General features: G+C 43.9%; 1 protein-coding gene across 2 annotated transcripts in view; it reads left to right on the forward strand.

Moving 5' to 3' along the window:
- The window catches only part of SPIDR (scaffold protein involved in DNA repair), a 602511-nt gene that overhangs the window by 480902 nt on the left and 104893 nt on the right, over positions 1-16716 (forward strand). For both annotated transcript variants that reach the window (XM_030214124.1, XM_030214131.1), the window contains exon 11: positions 14055-14216. In XM_030214124.1, coding sequence (XP_030069984.1) covers positions 14055-14216 — 162 coding nt within the window. The remainder of the gene's footprint in view (positions 1-14054; positions 14217-16716) is intronic.

Consider the following 16716-nt stretch of genomic DNA (forward strand, 5'->3'; position numbering starts at 1 on the left):
AAAAAAGTGGTGGTGGAGGGGAATGGAGCAAAGAGAGGGGTCTACCTTGCAGAGGGGGAGGAGAAAAGTAGAGTTGGAGGGTAGAGGGAAACAAATATAAGGGAGGGAAATCTGAATGAGGTGGAAACAGGAGAGTGAAATTGGTGAGAGTTGAGCCTGAGAATAAAATAATTGAGCGGGGGGTTGTTAGGCCTGGGGTGGTCAGAAATCAAGTCTTATAATAAGGGGAATTATTTACAAAAAAATGTACGATTATGCAGAGTTTTAATATATTTTGCAGAGAATTTAAAACTTTTCTGTGCAGAATTCCCCCGGGATTAAAGGAGACTATTGGGATTCAAGAAAGTGTAGGACAAGTATGAGGATCATTAGGAATGGGATAATTTATCTGTCTGCATGCATGTGTGTGAAGGCGGGTGTAAAACTGAAAGGATCTGCATTATTGTAAGAAGTAGGGAGAATGAGCAGATTGTATGGTACTGACTGTCGTTTCTGTTATTTCATGTTTATTCTAATTTCTGTTTTTATAGAACTACAGATTTAAGAATGATTATATATTGTTTTTGTGTTCTTGAATCAGTGTCCTTTATTGGTATTCTTCTGTAGCTGAAACTCCCTTAAGCCAATCTAATGCCAACGACCCCACATGCTAGGCTGGTTAGATATTGGTATCCCAAATACTGCTCAATGACTCATACTGTTTCCACCAAACAGTAGTGATGGGGCATAAAAGTCACCTTTTTAACCCTGCCGTTTTTCTGCTGCTTTCCTTCAGAAATGATCATTGTGACTTTCACACTGTTTTAATACTGTGCTTCAGAGCACAGTGTTGAGCTTCACAAAGCCCAGGAATCACTCGTCCCACAAAGGCTGTATGAAGAAATAGCAGTTTGTAAGAGATACAGTGAGCGAGATTAATAGCAGAATACCGGTCTTTTGGTTCTCCAAAATAAAGTATCTGAAGGAGGAGATGGCCTCATTAATTCTGCCATATTTTTAAAGTCTGGTCCAGGAAAGATTGCAGTTCCCTAGTGTCTGCTGGCATGAGGAAATTTGTGTGTGGCATTAATTAGACACAAAGATGCTTTCTTCAGTTTCAGAGTAAGAACACATTTTGTTGTGCAGAAGAGATTATTCAGCTAACACATCTTGTCAAGTGAAAAAAAAAAAGATAAACAAGAGGATTAACTGTTTACTTTAAGTCGGGAAAGTCTGGTTGTTTTTCTGAAGAAGAACACAATGTCCTGTCGTATCTGGTTTCATGAGTGCTGTTTATCATAATTCTCTCTTCTGTGGTTGGTAGAATGGTAGGGACGGCTCTCCGCCCACTCTCCCAGCTCTCGCTCTCTCCCATTCAGGCCTCCCTCCAGGGCTGTGTGAGGCAGAGCACAGCTTTTACTGACTGTCACAAGCTGACATGTTGACCCAGCATACAAAGGCAGGGGCTGATTCCTGGAATTCTCCGTGGACTGCCGAGAACTGCTACCAAAGCTGTTGTAAACAATCTCCACGCGGACACAATACATGCATATAAATACGTATACATATATAGAGCCACATGCATGCATGCTTGCGCACTTGCACACCTAGGAAACTGAGACAGTTAATGAGAGTAAAGTGGGTAAACAAGGAGGGGGTGGGGGGAGCGGGCAGAGTGGAAGGAGAGAGAAAAAAAATCGCAAGAAAGAATTTGGCTGTATTTCTGCCAGAGGTCCCCCTTCAGGACTCACATTTTGTTTTTCTTTTCTGCTGTTTTTCTTACTGCCTGATTTGAGGAAATATATGCTTGTTTGAGTAATGTTTCATTGGCTTGATATGACAGTGACATGGAAAAAATAGTCTTTCTTCACTAGATAGTTTTTTTTGTTTGTTTGGGGGTGGGGGAGTGGTAGGAGTTGCTATGATCATGCTGTTATATTTTAACTACCACAAAGTTATATAGTTGTGGAAGTAGTTTTGAAATATTAATGATGTACAGTGAAATCTTGATTGTTGGTTTGTAGGATAGTTATTTCTATTCTTAGTATTGCCTCTGTGTGATTTGAGCCTGTTCAAGCCCCTGTGGTATCACAGTACTCTGGTTTAAAGCATGTCATCAGGAGATAAGGCACTGATAATATCACTATTCTGCTCCTAATCTGTGTTATCAGAGGTGGAAAAAAGGGTTGAGAGAAGTGTGAAAAGTCTGCACACAAATGTCATGGCTCCATTGATCTACATCTTCAAATGTTCCCTTTGTTTGTAAATGCATATTAGAGAAGTTTCCATGAGTTTCAGCATCCACAATGCACTAGATTTTGTCATAGGTGTTAGGCGTAGCACCTCTTAAAAAAAAAGAAAAGAACAGTCTTCTATTTTTGTATTTTTATAAAGGTATGCTTGCAATTGATTCTGATGGCCCTACAACATTTGACATGGATCTTCAGTGATGTCATTGCAAGAATTAAACTCCATCTATGGAACTGTGGTGATGTCTCTAAGGGCCCTGTTTACAAACACGCTTACGGTTTTAGCATATGCTGACCGTGTAAATGGCCATAATATTCCTATGGACATTTATGTAGTTAGTGCTTGCCAATTTTTAGCGTGCACTAAAAACACTAGCGCACCTTTGTAAACAGGGCCCTAAATTCAAGTCATCCTCTGCCTTTACAGCTTCTAGTGCTAGAACTTTATTTCCCTTACACTTGGTGCAAGCACAGTCAGATGGCATTAATATATACATCTTTTCAAATGTTGCCATTTTGTCCCATTTCTATAGAGATATTTAATGTTTTACTTACCTGAGGACTTTTATTTCTGTGGATGAGTGAACAGAGTCCATATGAAGAAGGGTGATCAGCAGGAAAAGAAGGTGATAATATACATATTGAGATGTTTACATCTGTCCCCATACACTGTATAACAAAGACCACTAACCATTTTAGTAGTTGCCCTCTAGATAAACTCCATTCTATTTATATCTTTTTGAAAGTATAGTCTCCAGAATTGTATACAGTACTTTACATAAAGTCTCACTATAGACTTATACAGAGTCAGTAGCACCTCCTTTTTCTTGCTGGCCAGTTCTCTAACTATGCACCCAAGCATCCTTCTGGCTTTTGCTGTCATCTTTTCTACCTGTTTGGCCACTTTAGATATGATCACCATCAAGTCCTGCACTTTTTTCATATACAAAAGTTCTTCACCCCCTGTACTGTACTGCTCCCTTGGGTTTTTGCAGCTCAAATGCTTGAACCTGCATTTTTTTTAGCATGAAATCTTAACTGCAAAATTGTAGACCATTCTGTGAGCTTTGCTAGGTCCCTCCTTGTGTTATCTGCAGCAAAGGTTCCTAACATGTGCTGTGCATATCCCAGGGGGTATTCGGCACCCAGCCAGTGTAAGTATGTGTTTTCAGCCACTGCTGGCCACTGTCATGTCACTCTCCTCTTGGCTGTAGTTTCTCTTCTCTGAGGACAAGCAGGCTGTATTATTCTCACAGTTAGGTCTGCGATCCGCACCGGTCTGAAAATCGGCATTCAGAATAGCAAAAACGTTTTCTGGAGCCTTCTAGCACGCCGCACATCTGACTGTGCTTGCACCAAGTGACTTCCCACCTGCCATATAGCTGCGCTTCTCAGCAGCTAATTTCCTGGCTCCGCTTCGTCACCCGGGAGAGCCTCAGTGCCTTTTTCGCCTTATTTCTTCTTTTGTTTTTATTTTGCTGTTGTTAAAAAAAAAACCCTCTCCCTTATAGTTTTTAGTTTCTTGGACCTGCACACAAGTTTTCTTTTATTTTAGTCGCGGCCGTCATTAGGCCTGCTCGGCCGGGATTTTTCTCCTTTTTGGTGCACTTTTTTCAACACCATCGAGTTTTTTGATTTGGCTAGGGCAGTCTTCCCTTCCATGTCATCAGACTCTCAGTGGCTTCAAATGTTGTTGCTACCGGACATCTGGGGCACTGATACCCATTCATGGTGTATTCAGTGTCTTGGGCCCGACCATAGCCCAGCCCGTTGTGCTCTTTGTCTTCGTATGAAGAAGAGAACTCAATTGGCTCAAGAAGCCCAGTTTTGGGGGCTCAGTCCGGTCCTTCAACTTTGGCATCAACATTGGTCTCGCTTGCGGTGGCGACGTCATCAAGGGAAGCATCGATGTCTGGACTAGAATGGAGGTAGGCATAGTTGCTGAGAGACCTCAACACACTGAAAGCAGCAAGGCATCGAGTGGGTCTCCATCTGCCTTGAGGCCTCCTGTTATGCAGGCCCCCTGGGACCGTCCATCGTCAAACACAACCCCGAGGAGACGGGATTCGATGTCCTCGTCAGCACCACGGAGCCTTGGTAAGGTGCATCGAGCGAAGGCTAAAACGCACCAACACTGTTCTCCCTCGACTCATGGTGCCGGGAGCTCCGGGGTGCCAAGGCCAGGAGGATCGCTCCACTTCCATACAAGAAGTGCCGATGCATCGGTCTCCCAGCAGCCCAGTTCCTACTCCCAAGCCCCAGGCGATTCTGCCACCGATTGCTCCACTTGCCCCGTAGCCTTTTCCGATGGCAGCTCTTATCGAGCGCATTTGGGCCTTGCAGAACTTCTGGAAGGACTGCTGCGCCAATCTGAATCGGCATTGGGGGTGCTTGCGCCTACCTTGCCGTCTGCTGCAGCTGGATCTGGCCCTCCACCTGCAGTGAGGTCTCTGAGCTCAGCGCTGCTTGCGGCCCAGGTATCAGCTGCTACCCAGGTTGACTCGACATCTTCCACCAGGGGGAAAAGGGCTGGGATTCTATTCCAGGTACTTCCTTGTGCAGAAGAAAACAAGGGAGATGCGTCCCATTCTAGACCTAAGGGCCCTGAACAAATTTCTGGTACGACAGAAATTCAGGATGGTTTCCCTGGGCACCCTTCTTCCCATAATTCAGGAAAATGATTGACTATGCTCTATGGACTTAAAGGATGCTTGCACTCATATTCGGAAAAGCGAAATACGAAAGCGCCAAACCCCTAAGAGAAAAACTACACTGGCTCCCACTAAAAGAATGAATGGCGTTCAAAGTTTGCACCCTGGTCCACAAAATCGTTCACGGTGAAGCCCCCGATCTACATATCAGACCTCGTAGATTTGCCAACCAGGAACACAAAAAGATCAGCACGCACATTCTTGAATCTCCATTACCCCAGTTGCAAAGGACTCAAATATAAATCAATTTATGCATCCAGCTTCTCCTACATAAGCACAAAACTATGGAACACACTGCCAAATGCCATAAAAACAATGCACAACCTAACAATCTTCCGAAAACTACTGAAAACCAACCTGTTCAAAAAGGCATACCACAATGATTCATCCTAAATACTAGACAACAAAATTCTACCAAAACTAAACAAAGCCAAACTCCCTACACTGGACTACCTCACTTACGCGGACACGCGTTATGCACTACCACTTTATTTCCCATGCCAGAAATGAACTTTCTGTATTTGACTATCTAACCTACCTTATAATTCAACTCTATCATCTATGAACACTAATGCAATACCACTTTGTAATATACTCTATCATTTACGAACTTTAATGCTATAGCACTTTGTGTTTATCAGATCCGGAAATGGCGTTTGTCACTACGGAATAATGTAAGCCACATTGAGCCTGCAAATAGGTGGGAAAATGTGGGATACAAATGCAACAAATAAATATCCCAAAACTTCCAGCACACAGGAACTATCTTTGATTTCGGCTGGGAATGCAGCACTTTCAGTACCGCGTACTGCCCTTTGGCTTAGAGTCAGTTCCCAGGGTGTTTACAAAATGCCTAGCAGTAGTTGCAGCTTCGCTACACAGACTGGGAGTGCATGTGTTCCCTCATCTTGACGATTGGCTGGTGAAGAGCACCTCGGAGGACGGTGCTTGGGAGTCCATGCGGATGACTATTCAGGTGCTGGAACTATTTGGGTTCGTGATCAATTACTCTAAGTCCCATCTCATTCCGGTTCAGAAATTGGAGTTCATTGGAACATTGCTCGACATGACAATGGTTCAAGCCTATCTTCCGAGACGTGAGCAGACAATCTTCTGTTCCTAGTGTCCAGGGTTCGCGTATCACAGCAAGTCACAGCTCTGCAAATGTTGAGACTTTTGGGGCACATGGCCTCCACAGTTCATGTTACGCCCATGGCACGTTTCACATGAGATCTGCTCAATGGACCCTAGCTTCCCAGCTAGAACCACTGTTATGAAAGAAAACTACCACTGATTTTTTTTTCTTGAAAGATTAATACTGTTAACGATTACCTAGAACGGGAGGCTGCGAGTTTGGAAATGGCATTTATTTACAAAATTGAGACACCTCGATTTTCATTCAGACTTTGACTTTGGGGCCCTCTAAAGTGTGTTAAGCCCTTAAAGCATCTTTAGCACTGGAAAACAGGCTACTGCAAAACACATTAAAGAGTTCTGCAGTATTTTGACTGTTTTCGGGCACTGAGCATGCATTAACTATTTTTTTTAATTAGTTTTTAGACGGGTGTGTCATGAGTAGAGAATGGATGTTCCCATGTTACTCAGCAAGTGCATTAGGATTACTGCCTGCTAACTGGATAAGGTTAACGTGGGAGCGGTAAGTGCTCCCACATTATTTATTTATTTATTTTTTTTTGCAGGTACTGCATACTAATGGGAACATTAATGTACAACATGCAAAAAAGAAAATGTCCATGTATCCAGATGTCTCTAAGACTACACAAAAGAAAAGACAAGGGTTTCTTATATTGCGCCCGAAACCTCAGCAATCTCAGCCATCTTTTTTCTTTAATTATAGAAGACATTTTGTTATTCTATGTTTTTGATTACCTTAAGAATTGTGTAATGTCCCCTAATAGTGGACTAAAGATGAGAAATAGATCAATACTTTGAAATATCTGTAATATCCTAGTTCCTGTATTTATTATTGACTTATAATCATCTTTCTCTAATTTCAAGAATTGTACTTGAAGTAAAATGTAAATTTAATAAATAAAATAATAAATAAATAAAAAGAAAATGTCCATCTTTAATACCTTGGTAATTCTGGCTTTGCACACAGGACAGTCCCATAGTAGAACACATTAAGCCCAGATTTCATCTTACCTTAGTAGAAGGACCCCTTTATTAGTTGAAGAAATCAACAGTCCATTTTATGCAAATAAACAACAGAGGCTCTCTCTTATGCATATTGGGTCAGATTCTATATATAGCACCAAAATATTGGCTGTGAAAAAAAAATGCACTAGTGGTATTTTATAAACCTCACCTAAAATTAGGTGCAATTTATAGAATACACGTAGCGGCTGTTCCTGTGACTAAACTTTAGGCATAGCTATTTATGCCAACTAAAGCCTGACCTGGTGTAAAATGCACATGTTTTATTTAGGCACATTCAGGCATATTCTGTAACAGTGCGTGTAATTTTTAAGAGCACCCACAACTCCCTTGTCCATGCCCCCAACCCCCTTTTGTGATTCACGCTTTAGAATTTACTTGCACCAATTTACAGAATACGCTTAAGTAGAGAGGTGTGGTAGCCGTGTTAGTCCACTCTTAAAGGTTATCAATAGAAATCAAACAAAATAAAACATGGAAAAGAAAATAAGATGATACCTTTTTTATTGGACATAACTTAATACATTTCTTGATTAGCTTTCGAAGGTTGCCCTTCTTCGTCAGATCGGAAATAAGCAAATGTGTTAGCAGATAGTATATATAAGAGAAACATCAAAGCATTACTTTGACAGTCTGACAGAGTGGGAGGGTGGGGATATGCATGGGGACATCAAAGCATTTCATTGATATTCTAACAGGATGGGTGTTGGTAGGTGAGAGGAGGGTAATAAACAGAGAAATACAGCTTTATGGTTTATAATGGGTTAGAAAACCCAGATCCTTATTAAGTCCTGTTTGTTGGGTGACAAAATATTCAATCATTCTTATTTCAAAGGTCTTACGATCCTATATTGTTTTAAAATTACCTTTCAGTATTCTTACTGTGAAATCACTGGTGCAGTGTTCTGGTCTTGTAAAGTGTTGGCCCACAGGGGTGGGGGCTTGACTGGCACCTGCCAGGGCCGCCGAGAGGGGGGGACAGGGGGGACAAAAGTCCCCGGGCCCGGGCCTCCAGGGGGGCCCGACGCCGCATGCCCATAGCTCCGCCCCTCCCCTCCGAGTTCCAGGTCCCACCCGTCGTCCGTCCCTTTCACCCGAGTTCCAGGGCCCACCTTCTGTCCCTCCCTCGTCTTCTTGTTCTTATCTGACCTCGTGGTTACGGCGCGAGCAGCACACAGTGAAAATCGTGCAGGCTCGCGCTTCAGCCTTCCTTATTGTCTGTCTATCAGCTGAGGTCCCGCCCGCCGCCCTTGCAGAAACAGGAAGTGAGGGCGGGACCTCAGCTGATAGACAGACAATAAGGAAGGCTGAAGCGCGAGCCTGCACGATTTTCACTGTGTGCTGCTCGCGCTGTAACCACGAGGTTAGGTAAGAAGATCGCTTTTGACATTCGGACGGAGGGAGGGGGGGGGGCCTTGGATCTCGGAGGAAGGGAGGGCGGGAGGGGGGCCTTGGATCTCTAAGGGAGGGCTTGGATCTCAGAGGGAGGGAGGGGGGGGGCCTTGGATCTCTGAGGGAGGGAGGGAGGGCTTGGATCTCTGAGGGAGGGAGGGAGGGGGGTCTTGGATCTCCGAGGGAGGGAGGGCTTGGATCTCAGAGGGAGGGAGGGGGGGCCTTGGATCTCGGAGGGAGGGAGGGCTTGGATCTCAGAGGGAGGGAGGGGGGCCTTGGATCTTGGAGGGAGGGAGGGAGGGCTTGGATCTCAGAGAGAGGGAGGGGGGCCTTGGATCTCGGAGGGAGGGGAGGGCAGGGGGGAGAAAGAACATATGGCTGGACAGGAGGGGAGAGAAGAGATTGCTGGACAAGAGGGGAGGGCAGGGGGGAGAGAAGAGATCGCTGAATAGGAGGGCAGGGGGAGAGGAGAATTGCTGGACAGGAGGGGATGGCAGGGGAGAGAGAAGAATTGCTGAACATGGATGGATGATTGGAGGGGCAGGGGAGAGAGGAAATTTACTGGATATGGGTGGATGGAGGAGAGGGAAGTTAGGAAGGAGATGCACATGGATGGAGGTGAGGGAAGAGAGGAGAAATGCTGGACATGGATGGAGTGGAGGGCAGGGAAGAGAGAAGAAATGTTGGACAAGGATGAAGGGAAGGAAAGACAAAGGAAGGAGATGCACATAGATGGAGGGGAGGGAAGACAGGAAGTACATGCACATGGATGGAGGGGAGTGAGGAGAAATGCTCATGGATGGAGGGGAAATTGCTGAATTTAAGGGCTGGATCGGAACACTTTCAGGGCAGATGCTGAAACTGGAGGAATGATAGGGACAGTGCTACAGATGGTAGACAGGACGCATAAGGACACAGGAGGATGGTGGACATGGTGAGAGAAAAAAATATCAAATGGAAAGAAGACACTGCATAAAACAGAAGACACTGGGACCAAAGCGAATAGAAAAACTATGATCAGACAACAAAGGTAGAAAAAAGTATTTTATTCAGAATTTTTTATGTCAGCTTTTGGAAATGTGTATCTGTGATGTTTTTCATGTAAGTTTCAATTTTTCTAGTATTGCTGCATGCTGAGTCTGACTTCTTCAGGTAACTTTCTAGTTCAGTATTTTGCCTTCATATTTTTTTTTATTTCTAGTTCTTTGTGTCATATCTGTTGCCATGTGTTTTTCATGTGTGATAAGGTACAGTATTCTGCTAGTGTGTAGTATTTGCAGCCCTTTTTGTTTTGTTTTTCATTAGGTTGTGTACTGGTGTTTTAGAGCCCGGTGTAATTATAGTGCTGCCTTTCCATGCATAAGGTTGTAGCTCGTCCTGTCCTTGGAATTAGTTCTGTTATGGTTTGGTAAGGTTATGAGTGGGTTTTTGCACAAGTTTGTGTATAGTGTTTTGCAGTGGAGAGATTGTGTTTTGACCTTACTGAGGTAGCACCAAAACATCAGAAAAAGTGTAGAGCCTAAATCATGACACACTACCTCTTGAAGGATTTACATATAGTGCAGGGGCCCGGCCCGGTGGCGGGTGGAGCAGCCGTGACCTCGGGGGGGGGGGGGGGGCCCAGGGGTGGCCTTGTCCCGGGCCCGGCCCAGTCTCTCGGCGGCCCTGGCACCTGCTATTTTCATGTGATGTCTGTGCAGATTGTCTCTATCCTGTTAGAATATCAATGAAATGCTTTGATGTCCCCATGCATATCCCCACCCTCCCACTCTATCAGGCTGTCAAAGTAATGCTTTGATGTTTCTCTTATATATACTATCTGCTAACACATTTGCTTATTTCCGATCTGACGAAGAAGGGCAACCTTCGAAAGCTAATCAAGAAATGTATTAAGTTATGTCCAATAAAAAAGGTATCATCTTATTTTCTTTTCCATGTTTTATTTTGTTTGATTTCTAAACAAAAAAGGATTGTTGAAATTATAAAACATCTGGAATGAACATCATTTGATGATTCCCCTTAATATTATATGATTGTTTCTTCTATTTCTGTTATTGGATTTCCTAATAGCACTTGCTTGAGTTTAGTTGTCCTTTTGCTTATGTAATTTACTCCACCTGTACAATATATTTTTGTTTTGTTATATTACAAGTACTGGAATGTGTGCCCAGTTTTTTTTATTTTTTTATTTTTTTGTGTGTATTTACATTTTGAGGCTACCCAGCAGAGCTGGAACTGAGACTGTTATCTGGCACCATAAATCATTCTTCTCATTCTCATAGCTCAGCCACTACATCAGGGCTCTTTGCAGAACCCAGTATTCATAGGCCTTAAAGCCATTCAGTAGATATAAATACATGTTGTACAGTGATGATTCCTACCTCATCCCCACCCACCCAAGGCTGTGAATGCTACCTCTGCGGCAATCCTGTTCCAGCCAGACTGGGAAATGGAGTTCTTGCCCAGAAATTGAGTCCAGGTCCTCTACATGGTGCATAGAACCTTTACGTATTCCATTATCGGCTGAATCTTTGTCTTTTTCCCTGTGAGAAACTATCCAGATTTTAATTGTATCTTACCTTAGGCTTCTGAGAAGGTCCTGGCTTCTATGAAACTGGTTACCTCCCCATCTGACTCGTTGCCCGCTTAATATAGTTTAAAAAAAATTAATTGCTGGATTTACTACATACAGTTCATCAAATGATTTAGACCAGTTTTACCCAATGTTATGTCCCAATTTATTGGAAACAAATTATCTATTAATTAAGAAACCTAACTTGGACCCTGCACTTCTTGTGTATTCCCGTCCTGTTTTGAATCTTCCTTTAATAGCTAACATTTTAGAAAATATGTGCTGCATTTCTTGATTATCTTGAGAAACATTCTTTTACCCCAAGTCAGGTTTTTGGCACGGCCACAGCACAAAAAACTGATTGTTGCCATGGTGGATGAGTAAAGTCCACTGTAATCTGGATTCTGGGAAGGATGTAATTTTGGAGCTGTGATATCTGAACACTGTCTTGGTTCTTATTTATTGTGTTCTTATGACATCGAGATTGCAAGATCTGAGCAGAAGAGGAACAGTGTTATTATGCTGCTTTTAGTTTTATCTTTCTGATCGGAGTTTCAGGGTCTCATAAAATTCTGTACTTTCCACTGTTCATTCGAACTCCTGTGATGTATTTCAACACCTCTATTATTAAATGTGTTTTTATTTCCATAAGAAAATGTGATCCAAAGTTTTGGAATTAGTTATTTTATATGTGCAAACATTCAACGTCTTGCCTCAGTGACTCCTAGGAACTGAGATCTTGGTCTTCTAAATTCCTGCCTATGTGTGGTAGCATTTTGTCTCATTGAGTACAGCTTTAAATTGAATTCTATGACGTCAGAGGTGATTTAATCCCCACCTAAGCACCTATCATTTGGGGGATACCTATTCCATTATAGGACACTGTGATCACTCTGTGAGTGCAGTAGGACCTCTTTTTGACTTTTGTTGTCTAGATAGCAGCACTGAGAATATCATGCTTTTTCTCGCACCAAATGAAATTTGAGCTGTCAAACCTCATCTTGATACGCCATTCAAAAAGAAGGAGGTGATGAGGCCCTGCTTGAAGGATTGCATTCAGTTTTGGAGGCTATATTTTGCTAAGGATATAAAAAGAAGTAGTTCAAAGGAAGGTGACCAAAGTAATATGGAGTTTGTGTCAGAAGATGTAAGAGAAGAGACTTGAAGACCTGAATATATATACCCTCCCCCCACCAGTAAGGCCCCAGCCCTGTCTTGTCCTCAGTTCTTTCTCCCAATGCCTACACAAACTCCACAGTCTCTTCCTAGCCCTTTTTACCCTGTTTTCTCTCCCTAAATCCAAATAAGGCCCCCAGTTCGCTGTCTTCCCAAACTCTCTCCCTCCTCACACTCTCTCCTTCCCCTGAGTTTTCCCTACCCAGGCACATATACCCCCAGCTTCCTTGCTCCCCCTCCTATACATACCCCCCCATGGTTTGTTCTCCCACCACCATAAATCTGCATCAGCTTTCTCCTTGTCTCCCTCTGTGGCAAGCCCCTTCAGTTTACCTCCTCCAGCCAGGAGCAATCCCCTTCAGCTGCTCTTTCATTTCCCCTGCAAAACCCCTGTTGTGCTTCCACTCAAAGCAAACTAGGAGTAGCCTAGTGGTTAGTGCAGTGGACTTTGGTCCTGGGGAACTGGGTTCGAGTCCCACTGCAGCTCCTTGTGACTCTGGGCAAATCACTTAACCCTCCATTGCCCCAGGTACAAACAAAGTACCTGTATATAATATGTAAACCGCTTTGAATGTAGTTGCAAAAACCACAGAAAGGCAGTATATCAAATCCCATTCCCTTTCCCTTCAATGTGTTGTCCTGCTTTCTGTGGCAAATCCCCTTGCAATGCCCACTTGCTGTCCTTTTACCAATGCATGGCAAGAAGAAGAACAGCTACGTCAGGTGTGGCTGCCTACTCTGCCTGGAGTCAAATTGATTTGCACCACAATGCTATACTGTATCCTGTGGCTCAAGTCAGACCCAGGGCAGCAGAGGAGGTGGCAGCCTGATGTGCAACCACTCATCTCCTCCTTGCCGTGCAATCAGTGTGCTGTGGAACAGTGGCATAGACAAGGGCCCACCCACTTTGGGCTCAGGCCCCCCAGTGGCAGCACACTTATGATGTGTCTGGCAGGGATCCCCAAGCTCCACCAGCCGAAAACTCCCAACAACTGTTCCTCCTGCATACCTTGTAAATAGCAGATTTTCACCTGCAGCAAAAAGTGACTAATACATGCTGCTCGCACTGGCCCCACAGCCTTCCCTCTGATGTATTCCCACCTATGTGGAAACAGGAAGTTGCATCAGAGGAAAGGCTGTGGGGCCAACATGAGCAGAGTGTATTAGTTGCTGCTCACTTCCGGTGAAAATCTTCTATTTAAAAGTATGCGAGGGAGGGGGGGGATATTTGAGAGACCATATGGCATGCAGTTGAGAGAGGGAGAGACCAAATGACTTGTGGGACAAGGCGGAGTTCTACTGCCCACCCATCTTGGGCCCAGGCCCACCCAAATTTGGGTGTCTGGCTGCTGTGGAAAGAGAGTGAAACCATGCAAACCATCACTGCCTGTGTTGAAACCTTATCCCCATGCAGAATTCTGCACAAATTCAGTCTGCATTGTAAGTGAATCCCCCCAGAAATACATTTGCTAAATACATTTGCTCTCAGCAATGTTTTTTTATTTACTTCAGCCTGCCTTTTAAGTCAGTAAAGGGTTTACCTGTAGGTAACATGGGAGCATATCACTACCTGTGGATGACTTAAATGGAAATCAGATCATTGCAGCTTTTCTTAATTGTGCTTTATCATACATAAATGATGCATGTGAATGAACACAACCAATACAGGCATAAATTGCTCAAATGTTCTCCTCTTTTAAGGACTAACACCATATCCCTACTTCTAAAATGGTACATTAGCTCTGGAATGTATATATTGTTCTGAGCAGCTCCCTGATATGAAACTTGTTTTTGCAGGTTATGTCTTCTAGTTCAGGATGCCTACGGGATATTTAGCGAGCTCCAGTTACAGTCAGCAAGATACCATGCAGAAGACTTTGAGCAATGCAGCAGGCTTTGGGAAGGCAAAGTCTGCTGCCTTTCGGGAATGAAGATTCTGCGGAGAACCACCAGGGGAAGGTCAGAATAAGCTCCAGTAAATTCTGGAAAGGTGCTTTTAGACAGTGAGGTGGTACCAGTTTGCACCCAGTGATGTACTCTGTTTTAATATAATATAACAGGCCTCCCAAGAGCACCCCCCCCCCAAACACACCCACATACACACTGTATCATTGATTTTAGTATAGTGAGCAAAATCCATGGAAGCACTAATCTCAAAGCATTAGGGGGAGGATGGGAGGTCACTGACCTGCTGTGGTCACTGTACTCTTATAAAGGCACTAAGCTGCCAGTTACTTTCTGGCTCTATTTATTTTCTTTGAAAGAGCAAATTTCAGCAAAAGGTCTATGGAGGCAATTGCTCTAACCTAGGTTTCCTATAACAGTGTTGGATTAAATCCAGTAAGAAAAAGAAAATATATATTAGGTAACAGTTTAATAATGTTCACATAATATTTGTACCTCCTTTTCTTAATTTTCCCTCCTATTGTTTTATTGTTATATTCAAAATTTTCAATAAAACAATTGAACTAAAAAAAAAGAAAAATACAGTAGTTAATCTGAAATTCACTTCCTCCTCTTTTGTAGCCTGATCCTGCACTCTGAACAGATGTAGGTGGTGGATGTATGATAGAAGAGAAAAGAGGGAAAACTGGCACTGCTAGCCATTGTTTGAATTTCCAAATTGGGGAAGTACACATGGAAGGGCATAATCGAAAGGGACGCCCAAGTTTTGCTGAGGATGTCCTTGCAAAACATCCCGGTGGAGGGGCGGGGAAACCCATATTATCGAAACAAGGTGGATGTCCATCTTTCATTTCGATAATACGGTCGAGGACGCCCAAATCCTGAAATTTAGGTCGTGCTTAGAGATGGTCGTCCCTAGACTTGTTCGTTTCTGATTTTCAGCAATAATAACACCCATCTCAGAAACGACCAAATGCAAGCCCTTTGGACATGGGAGGAGCCAGTATTTGTAGTGCACTGGTCCCCTTGACATACCAGGACACCAACCGGGCACTCTAGGGGGGCACTGCAGTGGAATTCAGAAATTGATCGCAGGTACATAGCTCCTTTACCTTGTGCGCTGAACCCCCAAATGCCCCCCAAAACCCACTACCCACAACTGTACACCACTACCATAGCTCTTACAGGTGAAGTGGGGCACCTAGATGTGGGTACAGTGGGTTTTGGAGGGCTCACATTTACCACCACAAGTGTAACAGGTGGGAGGGGTGGGCCTGGGTCCGCCTGCCTGAAGTGCACTGCACCCACTAAAACTGCTCCAGGGACCTGCATACTGCTGTGATGGACCTGAGTATGACTTTTGAGGCTGGCAAAAAAATATTTTTAAAGATGTTTTTTTAGGGTGGGAGGGGGTTAGTGACCACTGGGGGAGTAAGGGGAGATCATCTGGTCACTTAGTCGTAAAAAAAACAGGACCAGGTAAAGTCGTCCAAGTTCTTGTCATGGACGCCCTTTTTTTCCATTATGGGTTGAGGACGTCCATGTGTTAGGCACGCCCAAGTCCCACCTTCGCTACGCCTCCAACATGCCCCCGTGAACTTTGGTCGTCCCCATGACGGAAAGCAGTTGGGGACGCCCAAAATCGGCTTTCGATTATACCGATTTGGGTGACCACGTGAGAAGGACCCCCATCTTCCGATTTGTGTCAAAAAATGGGCGTCCTTCTTTTCGAAAATGAGCCTGATATATTATCATAATATTCGTGATGGAAGTACAGATATCCAAAGTTATTTTGAAACAGCTGTTTAACCTAATTTTTTCCTGTCATTCAGAACTAGAGGGGCTAGGTATATATACAGCCAGACTGATGACTGAGAGACAGAGCTACATGTCATAACAAATTAGGTTTAGTTCCTGATTAAGGTCTCTACATCTTAAGCTGGCTACAGATCAGAAAACTGTGCTGCTTCTTGGTAATGTCTGCATAAGGAGCTGTTTCATGGCCTCAGAGACCATTGATGACATCTGTGGAGTGAAATTGTATGAGGGGAGGAAAAGGTGGAAGTCTTCTGGGACAGGGCTTCTAAAACCTATCCTGTGGAGCCTAGAGCCAGTCATATTAGGGAGGCGATAGGCCAGGGCGCATGGCAGCTGATGACAACATGGTGCCATGCCCCCTTGCCCTGCCCCCTGATGCGTCCAGCTTCCAGAAAACACGGGAGCTGTGAGAAGGGTTGATGATGTCACCAGAGCTGTGAATGCAGGGGACACTCGGAGCCGGCCATGGCTCTTAAGGCCAACACCTGGAAGTCCTAGGCCTTTTATTTATTTATTTATCACACAGTTTCTAGACTGCGCTATCCCAAGTTCTAGGTGGTTTACAATATAAAATCATAAAATAACACATTCAATATAATGCGCTTGCTGCCTCTGCTTCACGCTTGCTTCCTGCTTGTCAGGTTGCCTTGGTTTTAACTAGCCACCACCTCCTCTATGAATGACCTCCTCTATAAATGGCACCACATGGCTCAGCTGAAGGAAGAACAAAACAAGC

This window comes from Microcaecilia unicolor, chromosome 1 (genome assembly GCF_901765095.1).
Source record: "Microcaecilia unicolor chromosome 1, aMicUni1.1, whole genome shotgun sequence".
NCBI classification, from domain to species: domain Eukaryota; kingdom Metazoa; phylum Chordata; class Amphibia; order Gymnophiona; family Siphonopidae; genus Microcaecilia; species Microcaecilia unicolor.